This window comes from Trachypithecus francoisi, unplaced genomic scaffold (assembly GCF_009764315.1).
Source record: "Trachypithecus francoisi isolate TF-2019V2 unplaced genomic scaffold, Tfra_2.0 Lachesis_group3, whole genome shotgun sequence".
Lineage (NCBI taxonomy): Eukaryota > Metazoa > Chordata > Mammalia > Primates > Cercopithecidae > Trachypithecus > Trachypithecus francoisi.
The window spans coordinates 138,102,597-138,113,722 of record NW_022681468.1 but is presented as its reverse complement, the minus strand read 5'-3'; the positions used below and the strand labels follow the sequence as shown (position 1 = coordinate 138,113,722).

General features: G+C 43.9%; 1 protein-coding gene across 1 annotated transcript; it reads right to left on the bottom strand.

Moving 5' to 3' along the window:
* Positions 1-337: 337 nt before the first annotated feature.
* On the bottom strand, positions 338-11,042 carry LOC117071113 (RNA polymerase-associated protein LEO1-like). Its single transcript, XM_033190872.1, has 8 exons — positions 11,012-11,042; positions 9,292-9,386; positions 8,100-8,245; positions 6,657-6,741; positions 5,262-5,356; positions 4,261-4,395; positions 2,521-2,656; positions 338-765 (listed from the first exon to the last, which is right to left on the bottom strand). The coding sequence occupies exons 1-8, from the start codon at positions 11,040-11,042 to the stop codon at positions 436-438; spliced, it is 1,053 nt and encodes a 350-aa protein (XP_033046763.1). The 3' UTR covers positions 338-435.
* Between the last annotated feature and the right edge of the window lie 84 nt (positions 11,043-11,126).

Genomic DNA, 11,126 nt, shown 5'->3' with positions numbered 1-11,126 from the left:
ATACAAGCAGAGGAACTGGCTTATATACATTTCCTTCCACAAGGACATAAATTGTTTAATTGATTTTATTTGGAGGATGCCATGGTTTTTTTCTTTTTCTTTATTTTTATTTTTATTTTTTTTTTTGAGACAGAGTTTGCTCTTGTTGCCCAGGTGCCCAGGTTGGACTGCAGTGATGCACTCTTGGCCCACTGCAACCTCCATCTCCCAGGTACAAGCAATTCTCCTGTCTCACCCTCCTGAGTAGCTGGGATTACAGGCATCCGCCACCACACCTGGCTAATTTTTCTATTTTTAGTAGAGACGGGGTTTCACCATGTTGGCCAGTCTGGTCTTGAGCTCCTGACCTCAGGTCATCCGCCTGCCTCAGCTTCCCAAAGTGCTGGGATTATAGGCGTGAGCCACTGCGCCCAGCCAGATGCCATATTTTCACAGCTAATCTTTTCTGTGGGAGAGAAAACAAAAAGGCTTTTGTACTTTTGTCCTCAATAAATAGTAGGACAAGGAGTGACAGCTCGCCAGAGCAAAAGCAGGCACTGCCACCCTGAAATGATGAAATGTGACCTCCATACCTGACTCACCTTGGAATTCACCTTGATAATAGTTTTTAATAGCAGCCAGGCTGAAGGTGTCCTTGCCTTCTGCCTCCACACCGTCACTGCCAGGGTCCTGGTAGGAGACACTTGGCCCCTGCTGGTAGCGCTTCTCCTGCAGATGGATTACCCGAGACTCCCGCTGAGTGGAAGCCCTCAAGCGTTCTTCTTTCTGTAAAGAAGCAAATAACCTCTTCAGCCTAAAACAAAAACTTGTGCCCTCTTGTATCTACTTTTACCATAAAGAACACATAATGCCTAGTCCAGGGTAACAGCTGTCCCATGTGTCTTTGGGGTACCATATTCCCACACCTCTGTTACTCCACGTGGATCCTTTGGTTTGCAGGTGTGAAGGCAATGCAAGGGTGAAGAGGCAGAAGGGGCCAGGTGCAGTGGCTCACATCTGTAATCCCAGCAATCTGGTAGGCCAAGGCGGGCAGATCACTTGAGGTCAGGAGTTCGAGACCAGCCTGGGAAACATGGCAAAACCCCATCTCCACCAAAAAATGCAAAAATTAGATGGGGGTGGTGACACACGCCTGTAGCTGTAGTCCTCAGCTACTCAGGCGGCTAAAGAAGGAGAATCACTTGAACTTGGGAGGCAGAGGTTTCTGTGAGCCAGGATCATGCCACTGTAGTCCAGCCTGGCCGACAGAGCGAGACGCCATCTCAAAAAAAAGAGGCAGAAAGGTGCCCTGACACTAACCGGCTTGATTGGCATTGGCACAGGCCTGTCCTCCGGAGCCGTGCTACTGTTCTGTGCTGCCACTCGGCCCAGAGAGAAGCAACCCACCCGAACTGACCACCTGGAGCAGGAGAGGCTGTTTCTGTTCATCCCTGAGCCACAACCACCTGACCTGCCCAGACTCCACCAAACTCCCATGGCTCCCAGATATTCCTGTCCTGATCCCTCAACCCAGAGCTCCCCATAGCTCCAGTGACAGAATGGAGAGGCCTTACTAGGGGACAGTTCTTGAGCCACAAGGTAGACTCCATTTTTTAAAATCTGCCTGGCATTTCACACATTGAGGTTCACAATGTATGTTTGTGAAGGGTTACATTTTTTTACATCATCAGTTTTCTAGATTTCAGAGTCCTTTGTTTGGTAGTCTCACCAGCAGCCATTGACATTACTGTGGTTAATTATACACTTAGAAGGTTAAGCTGGTTCCCTGATGACTGCAAGAAATAAAACAGCAGTGGCAATAAGAAATGGTGAATTAGGCCGGGCGCGGTGGCTCAAGCCTGTAATCCCAGCACTTTGGGAGGCCGAGACGGGTGGATCACGAGGTCAGGAGATCGAGACCATCCTGGCTAATACGGTGAAACCCCGTCTCTACTAAAAAATACAAAAAACTAGCCGGGCGAGGTGGCGGGCGCCTGTAGTCCCAGCTACTTGGAGGCTGAGGCAGGAGAATGGCGTAAACCGGGAGGCGGAGCTTGCAGTGAGCTGAGATCCGGCCACTGCACTCCAGCCTGGGCGACATAGCGAGACTCCCTCTCAAAAAAAAAAAAAAAAAAAAAAAAAAAAAAGAAATGGTGAATTAGGCCGGGCGCGGTGGCTCAAGCCTGTAATCCCAGCACTTTGGGAGGCCGAGACGGGTGGATCACAAGGTCAGGAGATCGAGACCATCCTGGCTAATATGGTGAAACCCCGTCTCTACTAAAAAAAATACAAAAAACTAGCCGGGCGAGGTGGCGGGCGCCTGTAGTCCCAGCTACTCAGGAGGCTGAGGCAGTAGAATGGCGTGAACCCGGGAGGCGGAGCTTGCAGTGAGCTGAGATCCGGCCACTGCACTCCAGCTTGGGCGACAGAGCGAGACTCTGTCTCAAAAAAAAAAAAAAAAAAAAAAAGGGTGAATTAATGTTCTGGAAAACATAGGTCTTACTACTACAAATGTCCCAGGATAAAGTTTACCAAACATACCTTCATCACTTCTGTGTGTTGGCCTTCAGGATCACGACCTGCCATTGGTAAGATTCTAATTTTCTGTGTCTTTGAACTTCTATTAGCAAGTGGCAGGGTCATCTTTCTGTATGTGGCACTGTCTCTAGAGTGAGGTCTGCCAGGAAGTGGACAAAAATGTCTCACTGGTCACTATGAACATTTGGAGGCAATCATACCGATAGCAAAAACACCTGGGGACGAGGACCTCGTACTCAGCAGACAGAGGAGGCAGGATCACAGTTCTTCCTTCTCCAGCCTCCTGAGAAACTCCTCCCTCTGCCCCACCTCCTGGGGAAAGCTGACTGGGCTAAAGTGGGAGTGCAGCAGAAGTGAGGAGAGGCAGGTGGCAAGGTCAAAGTATTTTACAAAGAATATCCCCGACTGCAGTCAGAGAGAGGAGAAGAGACCGAATATGAAATTTCAGTTCCCAGAGGGAGGTGCAGATGCCAGAAGGGACATTTAGAGAACTAACAATGAGTCTCTCCGTCTGGAAAAAATTGGAAGTCAAAGCAAGGAGATAGGTCACAGTAGTAGCAGGGGCCTTATAACAGCCCAGGGGGATAATACAGCTAGACCAGGAGTCCTAGGTGGAAAGAAATGTCTTCCTGACTACAGGAAGGCAGCTTTTAATTATGTGTATCAGAGGGGAGGAGAATGATCCTTAGGGGAGAGTCTCTGGAAGAGAGAGCATGGCTACAGAGAGATGGGACGTCCAGAATGCGATGATGCCAGGCAGTCAAATATCCCAGTGTGGAGCACGGGGGACAGTGAAAAAAAGCAAGCTCAGAATCACACGTCTTTTAGGATGCTATTCTAGGAGAGATGATTAAGAGACTGGATTGAGCACCACTCAGCACTTGTGCCAGGTCTCTGTGTGATGTTCTATGTGTTATTTGACTTCATTGATACAACATCCCTGTGCAGTAGATGTTGTTATTGCCATTTTATAGATAAGGAAGCTGGAAACCAGTTTATTGCCATTTTATAGATAAGGAAGCTGGAAACCAGTGAGACTGCAACCCTTCCTCAAGATTACATAACCTCAGAGCTGTCCCTATTTATAGTCTCTAAAAAGACCAACAGATATACTGAATATGTTTTACATACTATGACATCCATTCACTTAAGTATACAATTAAACAGTTTTACAACCATGACCCCTATCTGATTTTAGAAAACTTCCATGTCCCCCAAAAGAGCGCTTGTCATTTAAGTACTCCACCTCTGGAGGAAAGCCTGCTCCTAATCAACAGTACTGTGTCCTTCAGAGGGAAGGCATGGAGAAGGGGCCACAACAGTAAGCTTAGCTGGCCACGGCATCTGACTGCTTAGGCACAGGCTGCAGCAGCCTCAGGCAAGGGGAGAGCCCAGCCTGTCGGGTCTGTTGCCGGCACACACCACCACCATTCTGATGATGGCCTAGCTTCCCAGGTCAATTTCACTCCAGGGAAAGGACCTGCTGAGCAGCAGAGCTGCCAGAACAAATCCTCCAGGCTTCTTACCAAGTGGACTGATCAGTGTGGATTAACATACCTACATCCTGGGTTATAATCACTCTCCTGGGAATTCTGATAGGATGAACTGGCTCCCTGAGCAGTTCAGCTTGGAGTAAACTTAAAAGGTGTATGAGAACTAGACTGTGGTCCAGGGTTGGGTTGTACTATTTCTACTTTGTTGCTCCTTAACTGCAGGTAATCATGTGTCGGTGTGAATAGTTACCTAAAGGTAAGTTTGGATTTAAAGATGGCTTGTCCTTGTAGACCAGTGTCTTCTCTTATAAACAGATGGATGTAATTGCCCAGCAGCGGGGCTTTGTACACATCAAACACTTCATTGCCTAAATGCAGGGACATGCTGGAAATGAGAAACAGTTCAAATATTAGGGTGGATATTTAATGAGTCCTACGGCTTCCATTCTGCCATGTGAGCTTTGCTTAAAATAGTGTGGAACTGCTAGATCCTGTCCTCATACTGAATTCATAGGAAAAGCAGAAAAGATGCTGTAAATAACCTGTCTCCTTCCAAAGTAAAAAGTGGTAAAAATCTATCCTCTTAATTGTTTTGTAATTTTACAAATCTCTACCACTTCATTAGCAAAGCAGAAACAAGTTTTCAAAAGTATCAATTTGTCATGTCTGATATCTCACCAATGGGAGCTACCTTTAGTCTTTCACTTCAGTAAGGTAGATACAATGGCTTTTGTCACATCTTCAGTTCATTTCCAAAGTCTCCACCAGCACAGCTATAAGACCTCTACCCTATTTACTTCTCTCAGGTTTCCTAGGTAATTCCAGAGACCTAGATTTTTGTAAATCCTTTAGTGAAAATGACCCCAGGCCAGGCGCAGTGGCTTATGCCTGTAATCCCACCACTCTGGGAGGCCGAGGCAGGCGGATCACCTGAGGTCAGGAGTTCGAGACCAGCGTAGCCAACACAGTGAAACCCCGTCTCTACTAAAAATACAAAAATTAACCGGGCGTGGTGGCACATGCCTGTAATCCCAGCTACTCAGGAGGCTGAGGCAGAATAATTACGTGAGCCCAGGAGACAGAGGTTGCAGTGAGCCAAGATCACGCCACTGCACTCTAGCCTGACAGAGCAAGAGTCTATCTCAAAAAAGAAAAGAAAATGACCCCAAAAGAAGTTTCTACAAAGAAAACCTCACTCATCCCAGGCCTCCCTCTTGGCATGTCAGTATTTTTCAGGCATTTTATGCTCACCTTCTGTCTGACCACTTGACCATCCGAGCATTGCTTTCTTTAATTTTATTTCCTTCTTCATCCCGGCGTATCCTCCATCTTATAGTATTTTCTACCTGGTTAAAAACCCAAAGGCATTGGTTAGTTAAACCAGTTTAACTAAATGTTCTTCTTTCTTCAAGTGATATATAATCACGTGTAAAGACTTGATAGGTAATGATAGAGTGAGCTTACAAAAACTAACTGATTCAGCACAACTGAAATCTACCTGCTACATATACCTAGAGATGTTGGTTAAACTAGCCAGACATTTTCTTCAAATCTTTTCTGAGCTCCAGTTCGTATCAGTGGAAGCAGGAGCTAAGTAGCATGCAGGCCGGAGGTGTTATCAAACAAGACACATGAAGAACTCCAAAGGAGACAGCATGAGGCTTTGGGTCCACATGAGGTAGAGAGTTAAAATGAGACCTCTGCCTATGGCAGGGCCACTTGAAGATGAACCCAATGAAAGACGGGCGAAAAAGTGCCCCATTCACCTAGTGAGACAGGGAAGCTCTGGGCATGAAATTACAATTTTTAAAAAAGAATAAACAACGAATTAACAAAAAATTAAAACATGAGATCAGTGCTTTGCCCTGTTTTTGAGTCTAAATTTATTCTACCCATATGGTGGAAAGTAACAACAACAACAACAATTTCCCCTGCCCAGTGCTACCACTGGGGCCCCGGTAGAAACTCATAGGCAATCCTGTTGCCAGGTGTGGTGGTGTGCACCTGTACCCAGCTACTCGGGAGGCTGAGGTGGGAAGATCGCTTGAGCCCAGGAGTTTGAGACCACTCTGGGAAAAACAGCAAGGCCCATCTCAAAAAAAAAAAAAACAACCAACACAAAAGTTTTAAATTTAAAAAAAAAATTGTTTTAAAGGAAACCCCCTTAAGGAAGAACAACATGCCTGTGAAAGCAGTTGGTAGTGCTTTGCAGTCCCAGGCCTTCAAGAGAGGAACCACCTAATGACAAGGTCTCTTTTGTGCATAGTTTGAATATCCATGAAGATTTGAGACATTTCTATTGTGGGAAATCACCAAGATCTACCCACTGTAAAATGTGGAGTCAGCTCCATATGACTTATTATTATTTATCCTGAAGGAAGTAGCTAACAATTTTCAAAAATGTTTACTTATGTCAAAAAAAGCATAACTGCAACCAAAAGAAGAAAGTGACAATTCTACAGGGATAAAAAAAGGGCACATACCTCCTCCTGTAAAAATATTCTGAAAAGGTGTTTTAATTCCTAGGTCTAAAGAGCTATTGAACAAGAAACATAAGAGGATTTCCCAAGCTCAAGTCTCACGTTGTCATCCCTGCTTTACTTTATAAAAGGAAAAACTTAAAAGGAATAAAGTGTGGGATGGTACCTTTAATTTTAACCTGATTCTATCTTCCTCGTCAAGCACTTTCTCATCTTCAAATTCATCTTCATAAAACTGAGGATCAAAAGGCCTACAAATTGTGTTTTTAACATCATGTTAGCCATATTTAGTAAGGAATATGATTAATATTATATTTAATCATCCCTACAATGTGTCCCCATGTGTTTCCAAAAATCACAGTAGACAGATAACTTCATGTAAACCTTCAAAGAAGTATGCATATTACCATGCTTTCTTGAAATTTGTTTCTAAAACATATTGCCTGAAATAAAATTCAAATGCAACTAACAATTCAAAATGTTATTTGATGAAATATGTCTTCCAAAGTATAGGTAACACATGGTCTTCCCATATTTTTTAAAGAAAATGTGTTAAGCACAAGAGCTTGCATGCATGTACCTTAGTGAATCATACCCACTGACACTATTTTGTAGTACAAAATAATTGTCTTTTCTAGATTCACAATGGCTTTTGCATTGAACATTTGTGACTTTTTTTTTTTTTTTTTTAGGCAGAGTCTCACTCACTCTGTTACCCAGGCTGGAGTGCAGTGGCACAATCTCGGCTCACTGCAACCTCCATCTCCTGGATTTAAGAGATTCTCACGCCTCAGCCTCCCAAGTAGCTGGGATTACAGACGTGAGCCACCACGCCCAGCTAATTTTTGTATTTTTAGTAGAGACAGGGTTTCACCATTTTGCCCAGGCTGGTCTTAAACTTCTGACCTCAAGTGCCTGCCCGCCTCGGCCTCCCAAAGTGGTGGGATTACAGGCATGAGCCGCCGCACCCGGCCACAACATTTGTGATTTCTCTAGCAGACTTTGTCACTCTTATTTTCTGATTTGTCAGCTTTATACTAGGGAGAAACACCTTCATCCATTGTGATCTGTTTATGTAAAAGAAAGTGCCAAAATGCTAGAAAAATTATTAGCATTAAAATTCTCTCTCAATAGTGATTCATTTTTCAACCACAGCACATCCTAGATTTATTTTTTTCAAAGTTATATGAGAAATCTCCCATCTTTGTGATTAGCGAACTCATGATAAATAAGAAAAAAATATTTATTCTACTTTTTTTTTTTTTTTTTTTTGAGACGGAGTCTCGCTCTGTCACCCAGGCTGGAGTGCTGTGGCCGGATCTTCAGCTCACTGCAAGCTCCGCCTCCCGGGTTCATGCCATTCTCCTGCCTCAGCCTCCCGGGTAGCTGGGACTACAGGCACCGCCACCTCACCCGGCTAGTTTGTTTTTTTTTTTTTGTAGTTTTTAGTAGAGACGGGGTTTCACCATGTTAGGCAGGATGGTCTCGATCTCCTGACCTCGTGATCCGCCCGTCTCGGCCTCCCAAAGTGCTGGGATTACAGGCTTGAGCCACCACGCCTGGCTACACATTTTTTTAATATCTTGAAAATTTTAATCAGTCCTCTTACTTGGGTTCTATACTGAGAAACTTGGGTAATTTAACAAAATACAATTCATTTCCTAAATCAGAGTTGATACTGGGAATTTCTTCTTCTATTATGGTTTCAGAAATTGGCTCTTCCTCCTGCTGGTCCTGAGGCACTCCATGTTCATCCTAAGAAAGGAATCATAATGTGAGAGCTTGAAGACATTAGAAATGTGCTAGCTTTACTCGTCGTGCACTAGGCAGATGCAGGTTTGACAGGAAGTAATGTTTTGTTTGTTTGTTTTATTTTTTTTTATAGAGTCTTCACTCCGTCACCTAGGCTGGAGTGCAGTGGCGTGATCTCGGCTCACTGCACCCTCCACCTCCCCGGTTCAAACGATTCTCCTGCCTCAGCCTCCTGAGTAGCTGGAATTACAGGCCTGCACCACTATGCCTGGCTAATTTTTGTATTTTTAGTAGAGACGGGGTTTCACCATGTTGGTCAGGCTGGTCTCAAACTCCTGACCTCAGGTGATCTGCCCGCCTTAGCCTCCCAAAGTGCTGGGATTATAGGCGTGAGCTAGCGCGCCTGGCTGGGAAGTAAATTTACACTCCACTTTAGGGACAAAACAGTCAGCAATTCTTCCAAGCTTCTCCCTAAAACCTCACCTCATGCCTACAAAAAGCAAAACAGGCTGGGCATGGTGGCTCATGCCTGTAATCTTTGAAACTTCGTCTCAAAAAAAAAAAAGCAAGACAAAACAAAACAGAAAAAAAACACGGGAAAACAGGATCCGTTAGCCAACATTAGTAGAAAAAAGTATCTATTTTATTGACGTATTTTGCATAACATATTCAGCAACAGAAGTATGAAATTATTCACCCCATCAATACTAGACAACTATTAAAATCAGAGAATATCAGCATCGCTCATGCTTCTTGCCATAGGCTTGAATAAGAAAAACCTTTAAATCAAAGGTTTTTATATTATATTTTTATATTGTTTTATATTAGTCTAGCCCCTAAAGTTTGGCATCAGCCTTATTCTGAGCAGTTCCTTCTGTGCCTTCTTATATCCAGAAATTCCCAATATAGCTAAGAAAGTCACCTATTCATCAGATGTTCGGCTATCCACGTCCTCTCTCAACATGAGAGAGACAGACTCATCAGCCTCTGAAGCTTTCTTTTTTTAGCTTTGAATAATGGGATTGGTTGATATTGGTGATTGTACTTACAACCAGCTGTCCTGGAGTAGGTGGTTGATTGCCCTCATCACTCTCAGAAGAAATGTCGTCTATATCTCCAAACAGATCCATGGTCCCACTAGGATCTTTGGTGTTGGGGGGAAATGCACAGTATTAATTTTTCCAACTAAAGTTCTTTACACAGTTCTTGGTCCACCACTTCAACATAGTCCCAAACTTCATAAAACAAATCTCCATTAAACCAACCTCAAACTGGCTCCCTAAGCCAGGTTCTCAGAAGCTTAACTAACTAGAGTGTCTTTGGAGAAAGGAGGAGGCAGAGTTGGTGGGTGAAAGGTAAGCCATTCCTGAATTCCTACTCCTCAGAATCAGCATGATAATAGTAAATGCTTGTTGTTGTTAAGTGCTGAGTTTGAGAGTGATTTGTTTTCAGTTTTTTTTTTTTTTTTTTTTTTTGAGACAGTCTCACTCTCTCAAGCAAGCTAGAGTGCAATGATGCGACCTTGGCTCACTGCAACCTCCACCTCCCGAGTTCAAGCGATTCTTCTGTCTCAGCCTCCCGAGTAGCTGGGACTACAGGCACACACCACCATGCCTGGCTAACTTTTGTATTTTTAGTAGAGACAGGGTTTCACCATGTTGGTCAGGCTGATCTCAAACTACTGACTTCAAGTGATCCACCCGCCATGGCCTCCCAAAGTGCTGGGATTACAGGTTTGAGCCACTGCACCCGACCAGTTCTTTACAGAAGTTTTACTAGTGTTTACCCTTTAAAAAGCTTAAGGTTCTATAAAAATGTTATGAACCTTTCCTAAATTCCTGGCTTTTAAAAGTGATGCATCCGTAAGAGAGCCTAAGTACATAAAAGAAACTTGTGATTCATACAGCCAACAGACACATGAAAAAATGCTCATCATCACTGGCCATCAGAGAAATGCAAATCAAAACCACAATGAGATACCATCTCACACCAGTTAGAATGGCAATCATTAAAAAGTCAGGAAACAACAGGTGCTGGAGAGGATGTGGAGAAATAGGAACACTTTTACACTGTTGGTGGGATTGTAAACTAGTTCAACCATTATGGAAAACAGTATGGCGATTCCTCAAGGATCTAGAACTAGATGTACCATATGACCCAGCCATCTCATTACTGGGTATATACCCAAAGGATTATAAATCATGCTGCTATAAAGACACATGCACATGTATGTTTATTGCGGCACTATTCACAATAGCAAAGACTTGGAATCAACCCAAATGTCCATCTGTGACAGACTGGATTAAGAAAATGTGGCACATACACACCATGGAATATTATGCAGCCATAAAAAAGGATGAGTTTGCATTCTTTGTAGGGACATGGATACAGCTGGAAACCATCATTCTCAGCAAACTATCACAAGAAGAAAAAACCAAACACCGCATGTTCTCACTCATAGGTGGGAACTGAACAATGAGATCACTTGGACTCGGGAAGGGGAACATCACACATCGGGGCCTATCATGGAGAGGGGGGAGGGGGGAGGGATTGCATTGGGAGTTATACCTGATATAAATGACGAATTGATGGGTGCTGACGAGTTGATGGGTGCAGCACACCAACATGGCACAAGTATACATATGTAACAAACCTGCACATTATGCACATGTACCCTAGAACTTAAAGTATAATAAAAAAAAAAAAAAGAAAGTTGTGGTATCAGGAGCCAGGGCCAAAATGTGTGCATTACTAGAACATGAAAAGCACCATTGCTTAGGGCTATCTTCCTAGTTACCATGTCTGAGTCATGACCAGATGTGGTGGCTCATGCCTGTAATCCCAGCACTCTGGGAGGCTGAGGCGGGTGGATCACCTGAGGTCA